The sequence below is a fragment of the Necator americanus genome, chromosome IV, assembly GCF_031761385.1.
Source record: "Necator americanus strain Aroian chromosome IV, whole genome shotgun sequence".
In the NCBI taxonomy this organism is placed as follows: domain Eukaryota; kingdom Metazoa; phylum Nematoda; class Chromadorea; order Rhabditida; family Ancylostomatidae; genus Necator; species Necator americanus.
This window is the reverse complement of record NC_087374.1, coordinates 18,725,655-18,751,925: the sequence shown is the minus strand read 5'-3', so window position 1 is coordinate 18,751,925 and position 26,271 is coordinate 18,725,655. Positions and strand designations below refer to the sequence as shown.

General features: G+C 41.7%; 3 protein-coding genes across 6 annotated transcripts; 2 read left to right on the top strand and 1 right to left on the bottom strand.

The window, feature by feature from the left end:
* Window positions 1-3,903: 3,903 nt before the first annotated feature.
* RB195_001834 (uncharacterized protein) lies at window positions 3,904-9,618 on the top strand (the record flags this gene model as incomplete). The annotated part of the gene is made up of 10 exons (XM_013442207.1): window positions 3,904-4,000; window positions 4,940-5,139; window positions 5,195-5,308; window positions 6,292-6,458; window positions 6,575-6,713; window positions 7,437-7,575; window positions 7,637-7,761; window positions 7,816-8,013; window positions 8,079-8,276; window positions 9,316-9,618. 10 exons carry the CDS (start codon window positions 3,904-3,906, stop codon window positions 9,616-9,618), a joined length of 1,680 nt encoding a protein of 559 aa, XP_013297661.1.
* A 7,111-nt stretch (window positions 9,619-16,729) lies between these two features.
* On the top strand, window positions 16,730-18,326 carry RB195_001833 (uncharacterized protein; the record flags this gene model as incomplete). 2 transcript variants are annotated; one of them, XM_064198796.1, is made up of 4 exons in its annotated part: window positions 16,730-16,871; window positions 16,945-17,090; window positions 18,050-18,104; window positions 18,169-18,326. In XM_064198796.1, the coding sequence occupies 4 exons, from the start codon at window positions 16,730-16,732 to the stop codon at window positions 18,324-18,326; spliced, it is 501 nt and encodes a 166-aa protein (XP_064054677.1). The 2 variants fall into 2 exon arrangements, with proteins under 2 accessions (XP_064054677.1, XP_064054678.1); XM_064198797.1 differs by having other exon boundaries at window positions 16,823-16,871.
* A 517-nt stretch (window positions 18,327-18,843) lies between these two features.
* On the bottom strand, window positions 18,844-26,082 carry RB195_001832 (uncharacterized protein; the record flags this gene model as incomplete). Of its 3 annotated transcripts, none has more annotated exons than XM_064198793.1 (22): window positions 18,844-19,126; window positions 21,042-21,125; window positions 21,176-21,253; window positions 21,544-21,621; window positions 21,694-21,815; window positions 21,870-21,972; window positions 22,083-22,168; window positions 22,219-22,325; window positions 22,561-22,615; window positions 22,712-22,787; window positions 22,880-22,944; window positions 23,021-23,087; window positions 23,142-23,234; window positions 23,300-23,446; window positions 23,532-23,666; window positions 23,885-24,004; window positions 24,102-24,170; window positions 24,271-24,387; window positions 24,501-24,641; window positions 24,768-24,857; window positions 24,915-25,025; window positions 25,976-26,082. In XM_064198793.1, 22 exons carry the CDS (start codon window positions 26,080-26,082, stop codon window positions 18,844-18,846), a joined length of 2,334 nt encoding a protein of 777 aa, XP_064054674.1. The 3 variants fall into 3 exon arrangements, with proteins under 3 accessions (XP_064054674.1, XP_064054675.1, XP_064054676.1); XM_064198795.1 differs by having other exon boundaries at window positions 19,014-19,083; window positions 22,216-22,325; XM_064198794.1 differs by having other exon boundaries at window positions 19,014-19,083.
* Window positions 26,083-26,271: the final 189 nt, after the last annotated feature.

The window sequence follows — 26,271 nt, the reverse complement described above, 5'->3', positions numbered from 1 at the left end:
ACATGGACTCTCAATATTGCCTAGCGTTTCTATTATCGCTATGCAATACGTAAAGGTGCTGCTCGCGAACTGTGATAAACTCGAATCTCCATCCTAGAGTACGGTATCTTCTTTAACAGCCCAGTATCGTCTGTTTCGTAGTGAGGTGCTCTGCATTTGAATTTCTCAGATATTATCACTGTGAATCTGTTGTGGACGCATCATCTTATCAGCAGTTAGTCTGATGTCTCACAAAGATGCTTTTTGAAGTGAGAGCTTGACTTGTTGAAGTTTCCACCACTGTTAGTGACGTAAATTTGTTTGAAAGTTACGTTTTGATTTAGTTTTACTTTAATCTCCAGGGCCGAACAGGAGTCATATTTTCCCTTCTTAAGTCCAGGTTCCCTATCTAATGCATTTTTCAGTGGAAATTCTGATTGGAATGGTAACTTCGAGGAATACTTTGTCTACTGTGCTGTCCTATATATCGTACTAAAATGTTCCAATTGGAGCATGGAACCTTCTGCTGTTTTCTAAAAGTCGGTCTCATGCTAGCATCTCTGAGTGCGTGGGGGCGGCGAGAGTTAGCTATTCAGGACGCGCGTGTTGCTGGTTGGTTGGTTCGTCGGTTGTGTCTGTGTGAGAGTGAGGGTATGTGTATGTGCCAGACATCGATCGCCGTTCTCCATAATAGCGAACGAGATGGCTGCAGTGTGGAATTCCAATTTCCATTTTTCATCCCCACCTCTCTCTCACCTCCCCCGCCCAAATAAGAGCGGGGTGTTACCTTCCTGTCGGTGTGTTTGATGTGTGATATCGGCTCGCTGTCGTCCTCATCACTCAAACGCTCTCGTTTCCAGTCGGCAACCCAAGGAATGCCTTATGATTGTCAGGACAGGTGCAGTTCCATAATTGTGCTAATTAATTGTCCTTGTCCTTGTCTTGCTATTCCCGAAAGCAAGTGAATTATAACGATTTGCTGCCTGTGGCGAACTGTAGCGATCTGTATGAAGGAAATTCGTGTGCGTTCTTTGCTCGGAAGAAACACTAGGAAAAACCAACCATGCAAAGAACCCTTCCCGTACTTGTGAGCTTTTTTAGTCGGCTAGTGCCTCGACCACTTCAGAACTCATTTATCACATCAGTTTGGTGGACATTCCGCTACTTTTTTCATTATTTTCATTACCATAAAAGAGAAGGAAATCGTTTTACATAATTCTTTATTACTTTGGAGTAGTGCTGATTTGATTTCGATTTTTTTTTATTATTTTTTTAGCTCCGGACCATCGTTATCAAGGTTTTAAAACATCAGAGTGAGGATGTAGGATATGACCCATTTTGCAGCATTAATCAAAGCCTCCCAATAATGAAGGGCCAAGAAAGCTCATGGAAGTTAAGTTGAAGAGTTAATGCAGCTCTAAGGTACGTTTCTTGTGCTTGATTATTTGAAGTCCTAGAGCTTGTACCAGACTGCTGACAGACTGTGCAGCAGACGAAGTTATTTCAAACAGTGTTCGGTGCACAGATTAATTCATCGCCCTTGCTTTGAGCTGAAAGGTAGTGGTAAACGAGCAGAGATTAATCTAGACCGTTTCTCTACTGCACTTCTCTGATACGTCTCACTTTTCTTGCACTTTCTTTGGTAGGATGGAATGCCAAGGTTAAATTGCTCCCACCTATAAAATTTTTGTCTGTTTCTTCGAGAAGTGTTTATTTTCAATCGTTCACTATCGCTAGGAGACTGTGATCAAGAGAAGTGAATTGCTCCGAAGTATTTAAGAATATGGGGGTTGGATTTAGTGCAAGACTAGCTAAATTGCTGAGGTTGGAATGAGTAATTTAGTATATAAATGTCATTGACAGTTAAAGGTAACGAAGTCCGGGAGTTCGCTTCGAGTTAACAGTAAAGACTTCGAGATGGATCACGAATAACAATAAAAATCGTTTGTTCCCGAAGCTGTGAAATTCCCTCAAAGATGCTAGTTTTCCTTTTTCTTATTATACTAACCATCTTTAGTAACGTTTCGCAATGTAGAAACACCCGATTGCCGCGACCGCACGAATATTTCTTCCTTTCCTATTCTTACCCTATATTTGTTATCTTATCAAGCGATGACCGCGTCGCTCGATCCCGTCGTCGTTTTTTTGTAAGCATTTTCTGCTCACATCGTTATCGCTGTATCTTTCGAAATATCAAATTGTCGTTAAGTAGCATTCAAGGAGGGGGAGTCGCCACCAAACATTACCTAGCGAGGTCTTGTTTTGGAGCATCACTGTCAGCTTCTTTCATTGCACAGATGCTTTCAGAACCTCACATTTCGTATTCTGGAAGATATGCTTCCACTAGTTTATTTCGCGCAAGACAAGACATTCTCAGTTTCGCTCGTTATCTCAAGTTATGAAGGGTCTGTTTCCTCTCCACCTGTTGGTCTGCAACTTCCCTTCATGTACTATATGTAGCTTTTCTGAAGACCAGGCATCCTATCTTCATTATGCTCTCAGCGATTTCTTCACTGGACTATTTTCGATTGAATTTGGTTCCGGGGAACATACGGAAGCAAAAGTTCCGAGCGAGACATGCTCTCAAATGAAAACATACTATTATAATATAGTGTAGGGTGTGGCACAGTTTGCAAGAGTTGACTGCGTTTGCAAGTTCGGTAGTTCGAAACCACCCTTAGGCCAATCAAGCCTTTCACTTCTCCAGGCTCAATAAATTTGTGGCAGACTCGTCCGAGAGGATAAGAACTGAATTGGTTCATTGGCTGACCACCAACTGCAAGACATTGTGTAGGCGAATACATGCGAACAAATGTTCATAAATCTCAACGATTCCAAATTACACTTGAGCAGGTTGGCGCATCCCAAGCGGATTTATATGTCAGAAATTTCACCTTTTTTGTTGTGATTCTGTTAGAAATTTTGATTGCGTCTCTTCTATAAAAATCTGTGGAAACACTTGGTTTTGAAAATGGTTTTTTTCCTCCTGTGCTTTGTTAATACGTGCGCTTTGTTTTTATATGATTGCAGTGATAATATAGCAAGAAAGGTAGTAGTGATGTTTGTACTGTTGTGTTCATTCCTTCTTCACATACTTCTTGCTTTGGTGTACAGCGTGCAATCATACATGCGATAATCGGAGCCGGTGCTCCGACCTCTTTCACTTTTGGACGGTTGGCGAAGTGACCCCTTTCACTTCTGAACTGTTGGCGAAAGGACCCCTTCACATTCGGACGGCTGGCGAAGGTATCCTCATCACTTGAGCTGCACCCCATGAGATAGACCTCTTCACCTGAGGCGGGTCCGGCTTCTCCCTAGCGTACATATAGTGCTATGTATTTACTCAATTGCCAAACATTAGCACGCCTCTTCCATATATGTTCACGTGGTGTGGAATGCAAATGCTAACTCTGCGTACATTCCTTATTAGATATCTTTGAAGAAAAACTGATATGAATGGAGTCCTTACATTAAGGTGGTTTCTCCAATGACGAATGACGTAATTATTTGTGATCCATTTAATCAGAATAATGCCATTACTTTGTTGTTTCAAGTACGAAGAGATGTTTCTTTTAGTTTCTAATCTGAAATGTTAATCTATTCGTAGTTCTAGCACCAATATCATTCAGAAGCAGTGAACTCTCTTTGCAGTTTCAAAACTGATGTTTACCCCAATATGATTTCATCTATGTGGTTTTGTTCTGTACGATGATGTGTCGATGCATTAGTCGCTCGATTTGATAGGTTTTCGGTATTGATTCGATCCATGAAGGAATAAATGGTTTCAGGCGACAAGGCGTCGTTTCTATGGGAACGTGAGGTACACGACGACGCAGCTGTCATTTACACACTGGAAGATCCATCTCTTAAATAATAGGACGTCGGACTAGATCGAACGAACACAGTTGCAGCCAAAATACAACAATGGCGTACGAAATAGGCGGAATGTTCGCACAACAACCGCATCAACATCATAGTATCTGGTCAGCCGGTGCTGTTCAGCAATATGGAGGTTCCACGGGTTTGTCGATAAATTCCTTTGTTCAGGGTTACGCATAATCCTAGCAGCAATTTGACGGTTAGTAATGCGTCAAACCTAGTTTTCAACCATTCAGATAGCTACCCCTTCCGGGATTATATAAAAAGGTCCCGAGCAGACAGTAACCGTTTTTTCGTTTCATATCTAAGGAGAAATGAAGTACATTTTAAAGAAGGAATCGTGTAGGATTTTTGCCTTGCTTGTACTAGTTAGGATCTTACAAGAGGGGAAATTGAGAATGCGTGAACACCACTTCCAGTACTTTTTTTTTATTTAAAAGACAACCCAAAGTTGAAACTTTTTTAATTATTGAAAACTAGCCATCTCATGTTCAAAGGCGCAGATAGCATTGCATGTTTTGCAGTGTGAAGATTTCTTAAGGGTTTGTCTTAGTATCTCCGGTCTCCAAAGAGAATTTGATTCCGCGAATTACAGCTCGTCCTTGTTGTGTATTAGTTTTCTTCTTCAATGTTCGTCGCATGCAGAGTGATTCGGTACCAAATTGTAGTTTATGCAAGATTGAATAGCATCTTAGACTTAGTGGCTTCGAGCTTTTAGGTACTATATTTCCAGGACTTCATTCTAACGGAATACTGTAAAGTGATGTGCTTGAATTCCTAAAGACAGCGGTTAAGAATGTTATTGTTTGAGAGTAACAGTTGATCGAGAGCGTTTTTCCGTAGGACACTTGCCTTGCTTGAATGTCAGGAAGGGTCTATCATTTAAATAACAGTTCTACATCTTATTTTATCATTAGATGATCATGTGTTCACTAATGAATATAGAGTTTCTAGTGAAATATGCCTTGCTCGGTTCTTGGCAGAATGCACGAGATTAGTGCACCAGGGGCAGATGGTAGCCAAAATATAGAAGTAGTAGAGAACATCATTTTGTAGGAGTTGTTGTAAAATTAAGTTTTAGGTGTTATACCGGCGATGAGCAATCTACTCGGTGGAAATACATCATACATAACAAACCACCACCAACTAGAATTGCATCCGCCGAAAGCTGAATCGATCCAAGGTTATGGGCAGCTGACATGGCTGTCTGGAAAGGCTGGCTTGATTACATGCAAAAATAACATGGTCATTTCATTTCAGATTAAGGACTTCTGTGATCAAGTAGGTGTCGGTTTGCTCCTTAGGTGGTTTCAGACTAATTCTTGCCTGTATCCAGATGCTCACCGATCTTACGTCAGTGCTTCGCGTTGGTTTCACATTGTCATTCCAAGCGTCATTGAACGAAACAAACGAATATACAGCCACACTTGTGCATCCGCTATATGGACCGGTACGTTACCCTAGTATAAGGCCCGAAGGAAGAGTGGACGGTTCTGAAGTGGCGATGAAACCGTAGATTTGCAGATCTAAACATATGTATGTTGGCCGATACATGTCATTTCATGCTATTTCCTGTCCTCACGGTTTCTTGAAGACTCCTTAAAGTACGGATAGCCCAGCTCGTAGCAACCTTGGAAATTTCCTCGGATATGACTAGTTTGTGTGATTTAAAGGCAGAGTATCACGAAATGAAGTAGTGCGAAAACCTCGTGAAAATGGAGAGCTCGGATATAGATTACGAGTAGGCGCGTGGCTCCGCCCAATTTCCTTAAATCCGTCATAAGAAACGGCGGTGAACGGCGTTTGTTCCTACGAGATACGTCAGAACGCGTCTCTTGTATACCCTCTGGTCCCTTCATTGATCTTGGACGCTCGCACGTAGATGGTGCGAGTGCAGTAGGGTGACACTTTCTAACCTTCCTCATACGAACCAACGCCGTTTTTTTTTAAAGAATTAGTGGAAACTGAGAGGGATCACGCTCCTATTCGTAATTTACGTCCCTAAGTCTATATTTTCCATGAGGTTTCCACAATACCTCAATACCGTACGCTGTCTTTACTGCATATGGTCTGTCGAGTTAGGTTGCCGCAGGAAGTTATCAGAAATGGGCAGTTCAAGGGAACAGGGAGGCCAGTATATGTCGGGATATGGTGTTTTGAAAAAAAAAAGACAAGTGATTCCAATGGAGGCTCTAAATATGTGATTTTTAACACACCATGACACCACCCAATTTTAATGAAGAGTACGACGTTGGGTATTCCGCAACTCTGATTACCTAAATGGTATACAGTAAACTAGCAGATAGCGATCACAAGTCACCTTCTCATTTGCACGCTTTTTCAAGTTCAAGACAGGAAAAAAAAGTCAGAATCCTCTAGCGGGTCTTTTGATTTAACAATGCACAGGCTAGAAAATTTGGTTTTCCGTTGTAGGAAGCCGAACAGGTGTTTCTGAATGCGCCAGAAGTAGATCTAGAAAAGGCATGCCCAACACCACCGAATTCTAAAGATGCCTATTCGCCAGTGATCGAAGCCAGAGCAATACCAGCACTGCTAGCTATTTTTCAACGTCATGCACTCACACAGATCCAACTGAGCAGGTGAATGTTATTGTCATGCTCCTTAATCTTTGTCATTGTTATCGATGAATAGGGCCAACATTGACGAGAACCAAAGCAAAAAAGAATTCGTAATTACGAATTCGCCATGATTTCAGCTTGCACTCGCAAATGTCGAACTGTGCTGATGATGAGTTGTTCCGCTACGTGGGCACATCGTCTTTGAAACGGCGTCAATTTGTAGAACGTCGTACACATCTCTTTCGTCTAACGCCTGAAGATAATATCGCACTACAGGTAATTGCAAAATGTGGTAGACACTAAAGCAACCTGCTAATTCCACCTCGAGATTGAATTTCATCCTGAACGTTGCCACTGTACATATTCAAAGTTGAATCATTTGCTTGTGGCGAGAAGACTCTTTCGAAGCATGAAATTTCTTGCTTGAAAGCAGAGCATTTTCGTGGGACTCTAGAGAAGAGAGATTTCTATTTCAAGGATCCGATGATCGGTGTTCGATTTGAACGTTTTTTCTAGCTTGGAACTGTTAGGATAGTCCCATAGAATCTATGTGAAAATATGTTTAATTCAGGTTCACATGTGCAAAAGAGATTTTTTCTGTTTGGAAAAGTACTGAATTTTTAATTTCTTGGTTTCTGGCTGGTTGAGCACATCTGCTAGGATCTGCAGATAGAGGAATGATTTTATCAGATACATTGAGAAGAATTGGCGGGAAGATATCGTTATCGCTGCTTTTTGTTCTTTTCAGCCTTATGAATTTATGATTTGTTTAAATCTGTAAAATGTATTTTGCTTCTTTCATAGTACTTGGTGTTAAATATTAAATTCAAAGTTTTTCTCACTTCATGCTCACATTAAAGTCTTGTTTCCTATTATACATAGCTCCCTTCACGATGCCATTTGATGGGGTTTTGTAAAGCTAAAGGACACAGAACTTGTCCTCCTGTTTTTCTTTTGTTCACATGATTAGGAATGATTGCATATTCACCTGCTTTGTAGAGCCCAGCAGTTTATCTTTGCGTGCTTCGCCTCGCGTCCTATCTACTACGTCGTGGTGGCGCTACCGCCATTCAAAGCCTCTACGATTATTTTATTGGTCCCGAGATGGCACCCGAAATACGCGATCAGATTGGTGAAAGTGAGAGAAGTTTTTACTGGCAAGTTTTTTTTGGTTGTTTTCAGAACTTTTCTTCTTGTAGGTCGTCAAGAGTTCCTCAACCTGGTCGTTGGTCATCCGTGGATATTTGCCCTGTTCCCAAATCGTACCTATGTGTCAGTGCGCCGCAACTTGCCTCACTATGATTATCCCGGTTTCATAAAGCAGGTCAGTTAGATGTCTTGTAAAAGTGAAAATTCGGCTTATTTGGTGTGTATTTAGCACTTTCCTGATCTCGATGTGCTGCGTCCGTCATCTGCTCGCGGATACGGACCTCGTCCAATTGCCCGTTCAATGTCTGCGCACCAGCCTCTTGTGCAGGCCCTCTCTAACAACCGCACCGCAGCAGTTAGCGGGTCGCTTGTGCAGGCCGGCAGTCGCCCAGTTTCCCTATGGGATAGCAGAAACAGTATGCCACAGGTTTTTATTTCCTTCCTTTGAGTTTGATGGATATCACATCGTTTTACTATTTTGTACCTTAACAGACAATTGGATCTATGCACAGTCCAGCAGAGCAGCAGTGGAGCCCCGTTGATCCAATGTTCTCACCCGCTTGGCCTGCTCGTGCCTCTTCAATTGGTGATCGCAGCGGCGCTTTGGCTCCAGCTCCACCAGCCGCTGGTGGAGTTACAGGTGTCATTGGTTCTGCACCAGGTAATGGTGGAACCATCGGGCAGAACAAGGTGGGTTGGAACCTCAATTTCTGTCATGTCCTGAAATAAAAGCAAATGGTCTTTGCACTTGCTGAAGCCTGCTCTTTTTTTTTTGTCCTCACATTTCCTTTCTTTTCATTTTCAGAAGCGCCTCGAAAAACAGAAGGTATACGGATAAGGGAAATTAAAAAATCCTTTGAGTAAATAAATAGAGGATTGAGGAATAAAGTATATAAGATTATATATAGAATGCTTAACTAAGTAATTTAAGATAGGTGGACAACAGTGAGAAATGTGAGGGAGGAAAACATGAAGTTTGACATTGCAGTTTGGTCAAAAAGCTATGAACCAGAAGTGGCACTGACTTATTTAAAGGCATACCACGAATTGAAGGTGGTACGGATTTCAGGTGGTGTATCCGTATACGAGGTCGTAGATTATTATGGAGACCGCTCATCTCTCCCTGAATCACTGCAAGCAGCCGGCCCCTGAATGCTGTTTTGTACGATGCCTTCTATTGCAGCGCACCACCCCTGCACGTGTAGCGTCCCTTTCTGCCTATCGGAGCAGTCCGCATTGATTTTCGACGAATCGCAGGGCGGAGGCAGAGCAAGGGGTGGAGCGTTGTAATAGATGGCGTCGTACAAAACAGCATTCTGGAGGCGGCTGTTTGCAGTAATGCAGGGAGAGATGAACGGAACTACCCCCGTAATCCTCCATAATCTACGACCCCGTATGCAGATACTCCACCTGAAATCCGCCCCTTCTCGGATTCGTGGTATGCTGCCTTCAAGGAGCAAGGGTTGTATTGAGTCGAGAAAGTAATATAGAAAAGTTGTATAAGTATTCGCAATATCGTATTTCTTCCAGGGTTACAGTGCTTCCGGAAGACCTGTCCACGTTTTTAGGAATAAGAAATTCTGGAATTTTGTATTGTAATGTTTATCGGATTGTAAGTACCTAAAAGCTGTTGTCGGGACGTATTTGAACCCTTAGATGGTTTTTAATAAGTTTTTATTCTACTTTCCACGTATAGTTGGCCATGATTTCCACATGATATCGATTTCAGGTGATGGTGAACGCAGCAGTCCAGACTGATGCACCACGCTCCGATTCTGGAACATGCACCTGTGGCTGTACATGCGGCGGACGTGGTGGTTTATCGCGTGCAAGCGGCGGCTCGGCCAGTCCGCCCAGTCTGGATAGCATCAGTCCATCCTTGCACGATCGTGTCTCACCACCTGTGAATGGAAACGGAGCAGTTAATAACAGTGGAGAAGCTGCCGATGCTCCACCTACAATGCGCGCCTACGATCTATTCGGTACGACCGAATTATTTGCGGCTCGTCTCGGTTCGATGCGCATTAATTAGCTTGTATGCAGTAGTTTTTAGAAAGCGTACCTCTTCTAGTTTGCAGCCAAATATGCCTTTTCGTAATACTATGTATGCTTCCTACGTACGACCTTTTCTGCTACTTAATGTCCACTTATAATTGAACGTTATGCGTGTTTTGTCGTCTTATGTTTAGTCGTATGTAATTATGAGTAGCAGCTGCAGCAGAAGCATGCTTTTCCCTCTCCTCTCCCCTTATGCCTTTGTGCCGTTCTGTTTGGCGGGTAGTGCGCGAGCTTATAACTTAGTCTGCAGGGCGCTCGCGACTGCGCTTATATACTCACAGTAACCAGCTAACTTCTTTCACTTTGTTTGCAGTAAGAAAGCCGTTTGTTTTGGCGTTTTCTAATAGCTTTACTATATAATATTAATAGCTAAGAAGCGTAGCTACTCGTGTGATTGTGTCACGAGTTAGGCTATGTCACAACACTAACGCCCCACCTCGTCTCATTATTTTCCCATATTGGCGCCTCTAGTCGCGGCCCTTTGCCATGCCCTACGGGCACAGTTTTTCCCTGATATCACTTATGTACACTTGCTCATATTTTTACCGTCTAATCGGTGTACCGTTGTGCTTTAGTCGTATCTCATCATGGTTCTCCAGAAGTTATTATAAAGGCTAGTTCAAACGTTATGCAGCTAGATATAAGTTTTTTTAAATCTAATTTTTTTGTACTTCTTTGTAAATTAGATCGAGAAAAGTTTTATCTTACAAATGGTCTCCAGTTATTAATCAGAAGTACTTTTTGTTGGTTTTCGCGCTGTCAGAATTAAAATAGTCAATTCTACATTCCAAACTGGTTTTGTAGATTTTTTATGCTTATTTTTGCATCACTCTGCAACTTGAGCTACTGCGTTTGTGAGTTGGACTAAAAAACTATTAAGGAACGTAATACCATGTTCGTGATGCTGAAATAATGATGGATCCAAGGGGCCAACCTAATTTTTTTTTACCGCACGCAATCAAAGGGAATTTGCTTTTCCAACTGTTTTCGTGTTTGTTCTTTCATTAATGCTGCTGTAACGATTGAAGGAAGCTTTATATTCATGTATGGCACACGTTTGCCTTTATTTAGCGTGTATACGTCGCGTAGCGTTGCCAATTTTTTTCTTATTTCATTATCGTCATCATCATCAAATCCAAGTGTCGATCCTATAGTCATAATGGAATCATCGTGTACTTGAAATGACGCTCAATATTTGTATTTTTTTCTCTCATTCAGTGCACCAGCGTTTAAAGACGTACGCTGTCTACATGTAAGATGGTGTTTTTTTTTCGTGATTACGTTGTTAATGGTTCTAATCATCTATTCTAAGTTCCGTGTGCGTTTTTAATGTATGACCGATATGTTGTAGTCTACAATAGGAGGCCCATTGCTCTAACCAGGAAGGTGTTTTTCTCATGGGTTCAGGACATTAGGGACTGTGGGAGGAGAGTAACATGTTTTGATTGAGCATATATCCCTCTCACTGATTCAGATGTTTCAAGCCTGTTACGTTGTACTTTGGTTCCCTTTTCTTTCATTACGTTTTTATTGACTTGTGTTGTATTTACGTTTCATTTAACTCATTTCGGTTGCAATCGTCAGTGATTCATGCATCAGGTACCTTAACCATATTCGTGTATTAGCCGGCGCGTCGGTGTGCATTTGCGTCTTGAACGCTCCGTAATTTGCCAAAAAAAAAAGTTGCAACCAAAAAATACCTCTTTACATTTTTCTGTCTCCACTGATCCCGAGGTGGGGAGCGTTTGGGGTGACGATGCGGCGCGTTGGTGTCTCGTGATTGCTGGTCACACAGGGGAGTCGCCCTACTGTGATGATTTTTGTAGCTAGATGTCTTTCTATTGTCTCGACTACGCGTTCAATATGTTGATCTGGACATAATAGCTATTACCGTGTTGATATGCCCTTGCTGAAATGGGTAAATTCTCTCTTATCGGCTCTGCCTTTATATATCACTTGTCACTACGCTGTAAGTCGCTAGCTGTATACGATCGGCAGTGATGGGTGGAGATAAGTGCAAAGTTCTTGATCCATCCAAAATAGTGTCATTGTCGATGGTATAGGGCGCGATGTCCATTGATGGTACAACGAGCTATGTATTGTGTATTTCGTATTTTGTTGTGACAGTAATCCATATGTTTAATTCTGTTTCGTATGATTTGTATGGTGTAAAGAAGATTAAATAAAAAATGGCTGCGCCATTTTTGTTAACAAAACATTGCAAAGTTGACAGTCTTTGACGTTGCAGCACGAACAGGACAGTTTTGATAAGTAGATAGTTTTGATGGATTGGAAGCCACCGAGACAGGAATGTGCGGAGAAAAATGAATAACGGTGATAAATTTCAGTGAGCTGTGGGGTATATACACACAAGTAGGCACACACATATTAGCGGAGGAGATAGGATGGCTAGGAATTTCAAGAGAATTTATTGGATATTGTACCTGAGAGTTTTTAATTCGCTGGCTTACCAACACAAAGTGTACACATGTGAGACCCGCTTCTTCATCGCTAACATCCAGAAGGTTGCATACTGTTTCTTCTCAAGGGTAAAGCATGAAGTGCTCGGCATTTGCCAACTCTTCTGGGTTCTGCCAGCATTCTTAAATTCTTCCGAGCTCCGTAAACGTATCAAGCAAGTCGGAGTGATCTACGTTGGTTTCGAACCAACGACCTTGCCAATGCTGCGGAATCCCTTGATATTGTGCTGTACCCACCCATTCAAGCAACATTGATGTGATCGAAAAATCAAGAGTACTGAGGCCAATTGACTTACCAGGTCATTGTTTTACTGAGGGGTTACTTAGGCAGTGGAACTCTTTCCCGCCTAATAGTTTTGATAGATTCCGAGTTTTCGATATCGTATCAGTGAATTGAATGGTGAACTAGTAACTTATCCAATCAACATGTATCCTCGTGTCGTGAGGAGCTACCTTCAATGTTCGAGTTATAAAAAGCTGCAATCTTAATCCAGTGCTTGTGTGTAGGGTAAAGGTCGGCTGATAAATTGCTTAAATGTGATAACCTCGCAACTAGTGTAAAGTTCATTTTGATCACTTCGATTGGCAATGGGATGTTTTTGAGTAGAGTTGGTGGGTGGATACCGTAGTCGTTGATTTTGTGTCAGATCGCTGTGGATTTAAGTAATGCGGACATTTAGCTGCAAAGATATTGGAGTGTGACTGATGTAATGTAGCACAAGAAAATTGTCCGCCGTCACCTGCTCCACTTCGTGTAGCGTACACAACTAGCTCATCAGCTACTTGGGATGTAGTCAGGTCTGATGGAAAATGGAAAAGACCCTTCCACTGCCCTCTCACCATACCCATTAGAAAGGGGATATGACGAGGCGATACTATATCGCCGAAGCTGTTCACGGCCGCATTGCAATGGATAATGCAATAACTTTCTTGGGAAGAGAGGAATGTACGTGTTGATAGAAGATTCTTCTCAAAATTTCGTCTTGCGGGGACATCTCGAGGAGTTGAACGGAGCAGGGAAGAGAATAGGACTGCGAATAAACAGATAAAAGAAAGGTTAATAAAAAACGCCTACTGCGAGGACGGAGGAATACAACTTGAAGGCTCCTAAATCGTTTAAACTTCATCATACGTATATCTCGGACGTTCTATGAATATGGAAAACGACTTGAAGGAGGAACTGAATAGAAGGATAAGAGCAGCGTGGGCAGCATTGCACCCGTGAAGCTAGGTACCAAGTGACGGACCAAGATCTCTGTGCCCAGATCCCAGCTAAGCATAGATGAGCCGGTCACATTATGAAAAGACTCGACGATAGAAGAACTAAACGCTAGAGAGGATCCGAAGAGATGCAAAATTCCCGCGAGGGAGACCGCCGAGGAGATGGGGTGATGTGTTCGCTACACGGATGGACCTGGTGAGAGCTCAGCTGAATACGGCTCAAGGACTTCGTCAACGTCACTCACGAAACTTGAGAACATATTGGATGACAATGGCCGCGGAACAAAACGAATGGAAGAGATGCTGGGGCCCGCACGTCCAGTAAAGACGGGCCATCTAAGTATCTAAGTAAGTCGAGTCTAAACGCGCAGTGGAGCGACTAGGACCAAGAAGAGACCACTGCTAACACTACTCATTGTGGCAGATCGACTGAAGCTATGGAAGTCAGCACCTCGATCTCAATGGTTAGGACCGCCGCGCCGGTTTGAGGGGAACTGGTTACGCAACGAGCTTCAGGTCTTTTCACCCCACTATAGAAATGGTGACATACAAACAGTGCTATGTAGTTTTGAAACTGGTTCATGTGTTCTAACTTCATGAACCCTCTGAATGAACTTCACTTTCTTCTTTTTTCATGAAGAAGTACTTGGACGGTATAGGGTTTGACTATGCATCTCGTTTGGAGTAATTCTGAGAGGATACCATGATAGTATTCCTCCATGTTCGAAACAATAAATACAGTCGGAACTAGTAACGGTACTATAAATTAAGAGAGTACTACAAGCTGAACACTACGTTCTTAGCTAAAAATTGATAGTTCGCGGAATTGGCGCATAGGCATGATTGGCAACCCACATACACACTATTGGAGATACATATTTATTAGTTTATTGGTGATTAAAGTTAAAGATTGCGATAAGTCCGTGCACGTTGATTGAGAGACAAAAACTTCAGTTGAAGTGTACAGAAAAGACAAAATGCGAAAGATTTGTTGTCCGGAACTCTATTAACCAGCGAGAGAGGAGCAACGACCCAATACTAGAATAGAAATAGAACGCCACGCCCGTTTACAATTTGAGTAGCAGTGAAGTCACGCTAAGTGATTATCGTCGTTACAATGATAATACTCATATTAGTAGTTGTGGACTTCATCCTTCTTCTCGATCAGAACCTGCGACTTCTTTTTCGAGAAGATGAATGAAGAGATTTGAGATGCGAGAACAACGCTTCTCTTCACACTGTTTTTACTGGTGCACTCTTATGAACAACAACTCTGCTCCAATTATAACATAACTATAGAAAATGGTGTCTAGTTGGTCAGAACGACGTGAAGCTCGGTATAACTGAGTATGCTAGTGCGCTTGAAATGGCGCTGTGCAGTTAGCGGTTGGAATCTAGGTGGGACCATCGCTACTTTCACTCAAACTGAGCAATGAGTGGTGCTAACGAGAGTCCCCACTCGATCCCAAACAGTACGCTCCTCCACGCCGCTTCGAGCGCAGCTACGTCTAGTTTCGTTTGTCCGACTATAGTTCGAGAAATAAGTTTACGGCCAAATCACATCACTGCGTGTGAAGTCCAGTGATTGAGTTTTGTAAAAATGACAGAATATTGCCTTCCCCGTAAGTTCTACGATTGTGACTTCAAAAGTGGAACGATATAGAGTGCGCGTTACATTAGGTGAGCGAGCTGTGAGGAATTGGGTTTAGCCAACAGTGGAACTTGGTGTTTAAATTCAGAATACTTGCAGTTAATTTGGATAATTTGGATGAGATTGTACAAGGCAATTGACTTTGAAAAGAAAGTTATGAGAAATTGAACCGAGAAGCTAAGCAAGTACAGTGGGTAAAAGGTAACCGCATAGGGCAATACACTACACTAATTGTTTGATAGTGGGAAATTCCTGAGGATTTTTGGTCATGCGCATCAGATAAGCAAATATCATCGTTGCTATCTTGAAATCTTGTCAACCGCAGCATTCTCGGCTTGCACGTGTCAACACGAAGGATCATATTCCTCACGACGATTTGACCGCCGGTGCACCAAAAACTCATCACAACACTAATCACAGCTTACGACTATTATGACTATTATGATTGCATCACCGCTTTTCCATCTCAGCTCTGCCTGCGCAAAATGAAAGAAGAGGAGCAGGACGGGATATGAACCCAGAACAGCGAAATGGAATCAAGCGTATACTGAAAATTCTGACATATTCACAATAAAACTTTATTTAATGAGGTGGCCACTATTTCACTCCTAGCATACCTACTCTGCATCTAGTATGAATTAGATCCTATTCCCTCCTCTTCTTTCGATTTGCTCTGGCGGAGGTGGGATAGAACAGCGATAATAACTCTTCTGTTTCTCTTCGTCCCTCACTTCGTCAATTACTACTCCAGTCATCCTCATTGACAGTATCGATAGCTGCTGCTAACCCTCTGCGGGCAGCCTAACGGAGACACTGCTCCTTTTCTCGTGCGTCGACGCGAACGACGATTCACTTTCCGCGCCGAACACTGTTATCACAGCATGAGGGGAAGAGTGATCGAAACGAAACTGCTTGTGGCAGTATGCAACAGAGCTAAGTAAGTGGTTTCCTGACAGTAGTTTTCTGTGCAATTGCAAGTTGTTCGTCTGTCGAGCGAAAGGTTGATGATAGGAGCTCGTCCGGAAACGAAACTTCTATTGAGGGTCTCGCTTGTTTTGTCCCACAGCTTCCTAAAAAGTTTGATCCTCCTATAGAGGTTTGCTCTATAGGAGTATCAAACTGTCAACGTCAGGATCGGGAAATTCTTCTGTACCGCTACTGCATCGATAGAACTAAGCATGGTACCTTGACTAATTGGATCATGCCTTCTTCGCCTATTTTGAGTATTTCTCTCCTGGAAAGAGAACTGTAGTAAAGTTGTAGCCGAAGCAGCCGATCTGAAGCCCGATACATCTGAGTAGGCAGCTGCGCTCGAAGCAGCGCGGTGGAGATAGCGGGTGAGAATGAGATGGAACCACTGCTAGCCTCACTCGGATGGCAGCGATGAGTGAGTGATCTCACTTCAATCCCATTCCCTCGCTCCATTGCGCCGTTTCGAGCGCAGCCACATACGCAACTGCACCGAGTTTCATTTTCGATTTAGTTCGACTATATCAACAAAGTTGTCGTTGGACTCGCTATTGTTCGCGATAGCGATTTTTTATTCATGTACCGGTTATGAGCGGAAGGATAATTGGATTAATAAGGAAAACTATAATCGTCGCGGCCATATTATCAAAAGAGTAGTTTCTTGGCCTATGGCGACAATACGCTCCTCGTCTCTTTTTCATCGTTACTTACATTCGTCATCAGATTTATGTTCCATGCAGGACTCTAAACATTACAGGAGAACAATGTGCTTAATTATAAAACGCTTATATACTCTCATTGACATAATTTGGCCCCCACGAATTCCCCTAAGATGTGAACCAAGTCGAGTGAAAAACATGTTACCTTCGTATGGCCTCATACCAGATGAAGTTTCCGATTCTGAAGGTGAGCCTCGAAAAACCCGCTCGATGAACTGTTTCAGTATTGCGCCCACTTTGTCGAACTTGCGTTCTTCTAGAGGAGCTACGCAATCTTGAAGACAGAGCTGCTGGTGAGGATCGTGACGGAGGTGGTGCTGATAAGAGAAGCGATATGGAATCTACTATACGCGTTCACCTTCAGGATGATAAGCAGTACGCAGGAACTGTTGAGAATGTATCAATGGTGAGGTGTTTTGATGAGATTCATTGAAGTAGACATTAACAACATAGGGCGAAAAGTTAGAGGGGAGGGGACGGGGCACTTAAAACTGCTCTGATCGAACTGTACTGGAACCGTACTTACAGCGCAAAAGATCGTTCCTAGAGCACGAGAATAGTTCTTAATTGACAAATGGCTTCCCATTTGAAAAGACAATATTTCATCAATCGATAGTTCATCATAGGAAGCGAATAGCTGGAGTTCTAGAACCTAACTACGAACATCTATCACATGCAGACTAAAGCTACTAAGAGAAAGGAAGGAACGTATGGCTGGAACAATCATTTAACTTCACAAAACCCTCCAAACAGGATTGCTTGAAATGAATAGGTGGATCAAATCATGTAGTACTTCCAACTAAGAGCAATTATCAAAAATGACATGGGAGACGGTTTCTCCGCAATGCGCATTTGAAAGTTAAGGGCAGCGTATCATGACTTTGACTACGGCGAAATCCACAGCGAAAGCGAGTTCGGCTAGTTGACTGCTGAACTGAACGCGGTTCCGCTCATCTTTCCCTAATTTCAGTTGCAACGCGCCACCCATGTGCACGCGCCGCATCCAACCGCGAGCGGCCAAAGATCAGTGATGTCTTCCTACCCTGAATATTCAAGCGGGACAAATGAATAGTTTTCTAAGGGGACAGGCACATGGGAATATAAGGGAGCTCTAATGTACCTCGTAGGAACTAGTACGGTTTCTACGGCGTTTTTTTTTTCAAACGACTATTAGAGAAAGATGAGCGTAACCACGCTGGATTCCGCAATCTACTACTCGTTCTCGCTGTGGGTCCCGGACAAGGCCGAAATCTTGATACGCTGCCTTTAAAGACTTGTTGATTTTTGTGCTCCAAAAGTACAGTTTGATTAAAACAGTGTAGAATACCCCCAACTATCTTCTCGCCTAACAATGGTAATGTTAAGCTTGTGAAAAAACGTGACAAAGCAAAAGGCAAAACTCCCAGCGAAAAGAAGAAAAGTAAGCAAATTTTCCTTTTTTTCCTACTATATAAGAACTACAAAAACTAGGAAGTTCATTATAGAATCAATTCTAAAAGTAAGGGCATTGTCGCCGGCACAACAACAAGAAAGTGACACTGCCGGCAGCAGGGAACCGAATGCAGTGAGAAAGACTGTTAAATCGGTCGAACTCGATTCAGGAATGAGAGAAATGATGAACAAAGAGGCGGTGAAACTTTAAACATACAGAGGCATGAGCCAATTTTTTGCATTGATGTAATTTTCTTGAGATGTTCACTGTTCAAATAAATAGCAAATTGTTGTTACGTCAATTTGGAGGGAGCAAATGTTGCGTCATGGAATGGTTTATGTGCAGTGGAAGAATAACCACCTAACCTGCAGAATGCTATATTCCCAACTGCCAATAACTTTCGATAGATAACCTGAACTTTCGATAAGTCAAGACAGCTGATTCCGTAACATGGTCTCCACTCTGTAGCTCTCTATGCCTAACACTGTCAAACACAACCGCGTGAAGTGTAACCTGGTAAACACAGAAGAAATATTTGTGTATTATCACACTGAAATATATACAATGCATAGAAGAAGCAACCAAGAGCAATAAACCAATACAATAAACAAATAGAAGAATTATCCTCGAAAAATACTATGGAAGTAGAACTTTAAGTTGCAGGGGTATTATTATTTCTGAATAGATGATCAATGATTGTGGAGGATTTCTACATAGACAAATCTAGTCATATAAGATGCGGAAAAACGTTGCGGATTTTCACCTGTATGGGTCCTGAAGGTGGGGGATCCGTGACAAACTTCCGAGGATCTGTACATGAACAAAACTCCAACAGATCTAGTCCATGTATTTGGAACACATTCATATCCACTGGCTGGAGTGAGGCATAGGCGAACGTTACTCCTGGAGGAGTCGCAGTGACCGTTTCCGCTTCGCCCAGTTCAGTTGGTCTCGCGTCCACATCCTTCTGAATATCACCACCAATTGAACACGGCACTGGAGAATGGATCCTGAACCTGTGCGTTCCTTGAAATCGCACAAAATAACTTTGGAAGGAACTAGAGATTCTGCTCCTATAACTACGCACTACTCCACTTATATGAATTTGAAGGCCGCTTGCTCGCTGTGGCTTTATTTATGTTAAATTCGATCAGATAGTATATAAGGCTGAAAGTACGCGCTAGGAAGGCAACGGATAAAGAGGCTCTTGTTAATTTCTGAGCATTTCCCCAATCTTTCCTTGCCTGAGCGATTGGTATCAGCTACTAAACTGCCTTCGAAAGTCACGGAAATTTCCTGATGGAAATCTTGGGGGCAATATTATCATGTAAGGTGATCTCAAATTTGTAATCGTGGAGCAATCACATGAAATATGAGGAGTGGCTCGAAATTTCGCTTAAAAAATTCTCGAATTGTCAAGTAGACCAACAAGCGTTCCTATTCAGATTCTGTACTCCCTGATCTCCTCTTGATCTACTACAAGAAATAGGCACCTGAGAATGCCCTGTCATCAGTGTCGAAGACTACATGACCTGCTGATGAGAAGAGAGGAGCGGGATAGCTAGGGTCAATGGGGAACGACTACAACCGATGACAAAATTTGTCCCGTCGCCTAGATTTTCCTTTACGCGTCTGCGGGATCATAGAGGATGCAAACTCTGAATCGTATGTTCTAACTGGCCTGTAGAGACTGTTTCAGACTACGCATTGATTTCAGAACAGCTTCCAAGCTCCATGTTCTGAAAACAATGCGTTGATGATAGTTACCCAGCTTAGCCATCATTGTCGGAATCTAATGAATTGATAAATGAGGAAAAAAAAGAGAAATGTGCTTGAAAGATTTTATAACCCTGCAGATGACACCTTGTCGATTTATGCGAACAAATGAGCATCATCTCCGGTTTTCCGTCCAAAAGGAATCATCGACTCCATTAACTTGGATGACAGATATTAAGCGCTCGAAAACATCTAAGCAATCATATATTTTGTTGAACTAACAAACGGGGAACCATGGACCGAGTCGGAGACTCTGGGCTGCATCCGAACGATAAAGACTGGAAAGCCTGGTGGGCATAATGTAATTTGCGCAAAAATGGTGGAATCATTTTCTGGGAAAGGAGATGATTGGTGATTGGAAAGGTGATTCTGAGAAAGGAAGATCATACGTTCAAAATGGAGAGACTTCAGTTTGAAGGCAAACTGACTCAAGGAGGCAATTGATAATTGTTCTCCTTCAAACGAAACTGTCCGTCACTGACTAATGAACGTGTTGTCAACTTTGCAATGAAGCCGGCGTATCAATAACGCCCCTTCCCTAATAAATGTACGATGTATATTTGCTTGATATGATGCACTCTCTACGGTGATGTCAAACCTCGACAGATCAATCAAGAGAAAAAGATGTTAGGCTCTTCATTTGATGTTCTACAATGAAGAGTTTTTGGTGGAGATGGATGCGATGCACTAGCGGAATATAGCAAGTGGAAAACATCAACACTTTGCCATGCTGTGCAACGCGCCTACAGAAAACCGAACTCGCTTTTTCGATGGCACTAGATCTCCTTGTCCAACGTGTTCTAAGGAGACGCTAAAATCCAGTTAAAAAAAAAACGACGTAGTTGAAAGCGGGAAATATCTACACTGAGTGGTGATCACAGCACACTGGGCGTTGATAGGCAAGTACGGGGCAAACGTCAAATTTCGCAGGATATGGAGCAACTGCGACGAATGATTTGATCATGCACAAGTTTATTGAAGATCGAAAAGGTTGGGCAGAGCTATGACCAAGGATGCCACATCTCAAAATGCGAAGATGCAGAAAGATGAGGGTATCATCTTCGCCTGGTGATAAAATCAGAATAAGAATAACGATCTATAGAATCCAGAAGCGTGGAGCCACACCAAAAAAAAAAAAAAAAAACATACGGTTCTCTCGATAATTTCATCAACTCCTCTGCGACGCCTGCATCCATATGCGCACAGGTAGGTATAATTTCTCCAAATCGTAATCTAAAACAAATAATCATGTATGTAGAAATAATGAGTTTATAGATGAATACCTTGATAGAAAAGCGCGGATCTCTTCGCAAGAAGAATGATCCGAGTATGGAACTGTGATGAGATTTTCCTTCAAGATCCTGAAGAATAAAGCATACCCAACCAAGAAAAAAGAAACAAAACAAGCTTCATCTAGTTCCCTCCTAAAAAGTTAGATGTACACAGGAAATTTTGATATCTTCTTGTCTAATGGTGTGTTACAATGCATTATTACTATGGCGAACAGACTCAGTTGAGTGCAGACATTCCAAAGGGTTTAGAGAACAAGAATGAGAATAAGACCTAAAGAAACCATCTTGTTTCAGAAGAGTTTCTGCTAGCCTTGGCTGCCACGTCAATTAATTTGTTGAAATTTGAAAAAAAAACCTACTCCGTGTACTCTCCACGAAGTGATATATCAACTACAACAGCTGGAGGAGTCATTTTCTTAAGTGCGGCAAAGACACTTCTGAAAGTATAAAGAAGAATGTTTAACTTGGCACTTTTTCATAACTGTATATCTTTTAAAGGTTCCACCCACTTTGCCTGTCTAGGCGATGTACGGATCCTTGCACTGGTATCTGCACCGTCAGTAAACTCACCCTGCTTCAACCCGTAAACTTTCCTAATTGCCAATCTTTCACTGCTTGTTGTTATCGGCTCCTGAGGTTTTCAGAGAATATAGATGCTAGATTGTATTCTAATAAAATAACATACTGAAAAATGATGACTGAGTTTCTCCAGAATGTCCTCTCTTCCTAACTTGAATACTGGTATTAGAATTGAGCAGTCATGAAGCTTCTCCATCTCACTTATAAGCCTGAGAAAATGAAGACATCTTAGAATATTGGAGTATTAGTTCCATTATGAGCACTCGAGGATTATGGAAAAAAACTGACTATGGAGAATAAGCGAACGAAAAAATCTTACATCTTTTCAGATTCTGTCCTTTCAGGAAATGTTGGTTTGCTGTACTCGAGATAAGTGTTATCGAGGTAAATTTTTGAGATAGATGTCTGAAAATGCTACTCTTGCAATCAGAACTCGAGAACAGAAATCAGACCACCTCAGTCAATTTCTTGAAAGAAGGATCGTCGTCGAAACGAGCCAACATCCCACTGTCCGCTCGAAAGTCTCCAGTGCACAAAACGCTTCCACCAGGGATAGAAGCGCCTAAAAATAAATTCTTTTCGATGATAAGACAATCGATACAGACAGATATCGAACAGGAGAAATCTTTTCAATAACAAAGAAAAATTAGAGACACAAGAAAATCCCTCTAATTTCTCGCACTGTTGTTGTTACCGCTCTTTCCTATAGATGACAATTTATCCTCACAACATAGAAGCAAAACTGCACGAATTTTTGTCATTTACTCCTGCTTAAGAGCGAACGAATAAGAACATACCTTCAAAGAGGAACATAACTGATCCTACGCAGTGATGAGAATCCAGCACAGTGACCTAGATAAGCTGATGTTTGAAAATGTGTCAAAAGATTTCTATTATTACTTATATAACTGAACATCAGAAAATCTACTTGAGGTATGTTCAACTTACGAGAAGATTTGGCTCGATTACATGAGATTCCCCTACTTTCAAAGGTCGCAAAACTTTCGAGGATGGAGCTTTGGTTCTACAAAAAAGTCTTCTCGAAGTTAAAATAAAAGAAAATGAAATATCTGTAGAAATACAAAGAACAAAAAAGAAAAAGAAAAACAAACAAACCCAAGAACAATTGGCAGAATCTTAGCAGTCATTTCAGAGCAATAAATAGGTGATTTCCATGACTTCTAAATATTGGAAGAACAGTTTCGAACACATAGAAATTTGAACAATTTGTTCAGTTTTTATAGAAAGAGGACTTACATTTAAGTTCACAATGTGATCTACGTGAGCATGCGTGAGGAAATGATACCTGCACCCATCTTTGCGTCTAAACTTTACTCTCTCCTGAGAACAACAGACCAGAGACAAAACAGAAACTTACACGAATCGATCTATGGCTATGTATCGCTGACCAATCACAATCTTTCTGCATTTTGGTATAATATTTTCGTCTTCCAAATCTTCGCCTAGTACTCTGAAACTAGCAAACTATCTAGAAGGTAGCAAAAAGGTTGAAAAAATATTTTTAAACCAACTCACGCCTTCCTAAAATCATGACTCCGCTGTTCCTGTGTCTCCGCTTCCTGCTCTTTCGCCATTTGCTCAGCGAAAGGAAGTGTTGTATTTACAGCAGGTATAATATGGACCTCATTAGCACTATCGTTGCAGAATCGAACATTTCGCAACCTGAAATAAGATGACCAACTAAGAACTCTGAAACGGCTGAAACAAAAAAAAAAAAACAGTAAAAATAGAGGAAATAACTACACACTTTACTTCTGGCATTAGTCCTGACGAAGCGGAAACTGGTGATGCGGCCAGTACAGCTGGTAAAAAAGAAAGATCTCTCAAACTTCTTTGCCGTTTTGGAGTGGCATTTTCTCTGGCAGTTTTGGGTGTGAGCGGTCTAAAAACCCCATTCAAAGGGAACCGAATGATATAAAAGAGCCTTGTGTTTACAGAGAATTACAATTGAGAACAACAATTAATAAGAAGGAATAAGAGCGAAGTGCTTATGTGGGATTGGGTACACGTGATGTGGTAACTGCAACTCACGCAATTCTTTCCCGAGAGGGACGCACCTGGCCAAACACAGATGCCGTCGTTTAAATAAAAGGATTATACCTTTTCGGAGTAGAACTTGAGCGAGAGACTGCCAGCTTGTTAGTTCTGTTGCAAAGTTGTTTTTCAGAGATTGGTTCTTCTTTCGAGTTGTTCTTAGCATTATGGTTTTCCATGGAAGACCTGAAACAGAAGAAGGATAAAGTAAGCCTAATACGAAAAGTTTACAAATGCACAAGCTCCTCTATGGATTGTAAACAGAAACAAAGAAAGAGAGCACCTTGGTGAGGTCAGCGGTACTGTTGTGTCCAAAGTTTCGTTTCCGGGAACGTTTGAGAGTGATCGTGAGCTATACTTTTGAAAAAAATTTAAAAGCCAACATTTCCAGAGAAAAAAAAAACAGCAAAAGCGATAGTCAAGAAGGTTAAATGTAACTGTAGTTTGAAGACCTCTTTGATACAGTGTTCAGAGTAGTTAGAGCAGAAGCAGTGTCTTTTAGTTGCGTATCAGTTCGTATATACTTCACCTGGCCACCGTTGTTCATAGTTGTATCACTCTTCAGTGATCTAAAGCTGGACAAAAATTACAGCCACAACTTAATGATTGAAATCATCTACTGGATCAAAAATCGGAATAAAAGCAACTCCGTCATACGAGACAGATAGGAGAAGGAGAATACTTTTCCAAAGAAGCGTCATCGTCTGCGATATTTCGTTGATCCTCAGCTGACTTCGCTTCTTCTGAGGGGAACGCTAACTGAAGAGCTTCACTTAACATGAGAGGACCACCAGATTCTCGTCGAGAGCGTTTCAGGTGAGGGCTGAATTTGTTCCAATACTCAGATGAATAAGATAATAAACAAGAAATGAATAAATAACGGATCAACTCATCAAGATACATTTGTATCTCACATGTCTAGGAAAAAAAAGAGAGGGTAAAATTCGACCTCTTCGGTGATTTGTCCGGAGTATCTTTGACATTCTTGAGATTCAGCACCGCCTTTCGGCACTGACTGTGTTTCTCTTCCAAATCAGATCTGAATTTTGTGGATGTTTTAAACATAACAAAGGGGTTTCATTTCTACAAATGTTACCGTTCTACGCAAACATAATTGCTATCATCCGAAGAGCACGAAGGCAAATCATAGACGCTCTTCGATCCGGAATTTGTCTGGTCCTTACAGCGTAACATAAGTACATGGCTCCTACACAGTTGAAATGAAAAATTGAATTCATAGACATAAAAGGAAAAGTAATTCCAGGGATGGAATGTAATTTCTTGATCTGTTGCAGGAAACGTTTCGTTGTTCTCTAAGTTATACATCATAGATATGACAGTCGGATCAAAATGATCGGAACGTCGACATAGTTGTACAAGCGGCTCCGTTTGAAGCGGTGCGTAAGAAGGTAGCGGATAGGATCGAGGGGGACCCTTACCTAGCATCACACATCGCTGCTGTTCGAGATGGTCACATCTCAATCCCAACCGCTAATGATCGCGACTTAAGCAACTGCACCGAGCAACTGCACCTTCACATCGTTCTTGTGCGACTACATCAGCAAAGTAGCAATTCTACTCGCTACAGTTCCCGATGGTGATTTTTTATCCATATGACGGTTGTGAACAGCGAGACAATTGGACCGGTGGTTATAATCACACCGGAAATAACCAACACCTATCAAAACTGTGCTTTTAACTCAACTGTAGGATGATGTAGGGACCAAGGGTCATGGTGCAGTGATGATTTGTTTGCTATAGCAGTGTTTCAAATATTACACATTACCACTCTTCCATGATTGATAACTACTTCCTTTCTCTTGATACAAATAAATGTAACTCCACTACTAGATCAGTAGGTTGACTAGAAAAAAAAAAACAATGCGATCATTCGCATTACTGCACTTGCGTTTAAAGTGTTATTTTCATTCAATTGAATAACAAAGAAAGCTGCGAAGATTAAATTGTTTGTTATACTTCTCAGTATCTAAAACATGTAGATTAGATAGCTTGAAAACAGGGCCAAGAATAGTCAAAGAAGAAACGAAGAAGTTTTATGAAGCTTAACTATAGTTACAGGTAATGACGCGTAAGAGAACATTCTGGAAAAATTTTCCTCGTGAAAGTTTAAATGGGACAAAAACAATACGGACGCACTCTTTCTCAGCGAAGGTAGGCTGCAGCTGATCCTTGTTCCTGTCAGAACCGAATCTTGCCGGTATGTCCAGTGTAGAAGTTCTCTTTTTCGATCGCAGTTGTACCATTGACTCTGGAAACAACTTGGATTTATACAAGCGATTCTACTTGGGAACGACATAAACGAGAATTAGACGAATTTCCTGGAAACAGAGGAAGCAAAGATTTAGGAATTCAAGGGTTTTATAGCAGGTGCCGTCAGCACTCGTTAAGGTGATCAAAGATATTCGAACAAACCGAGATTCGAAACGTGGGAG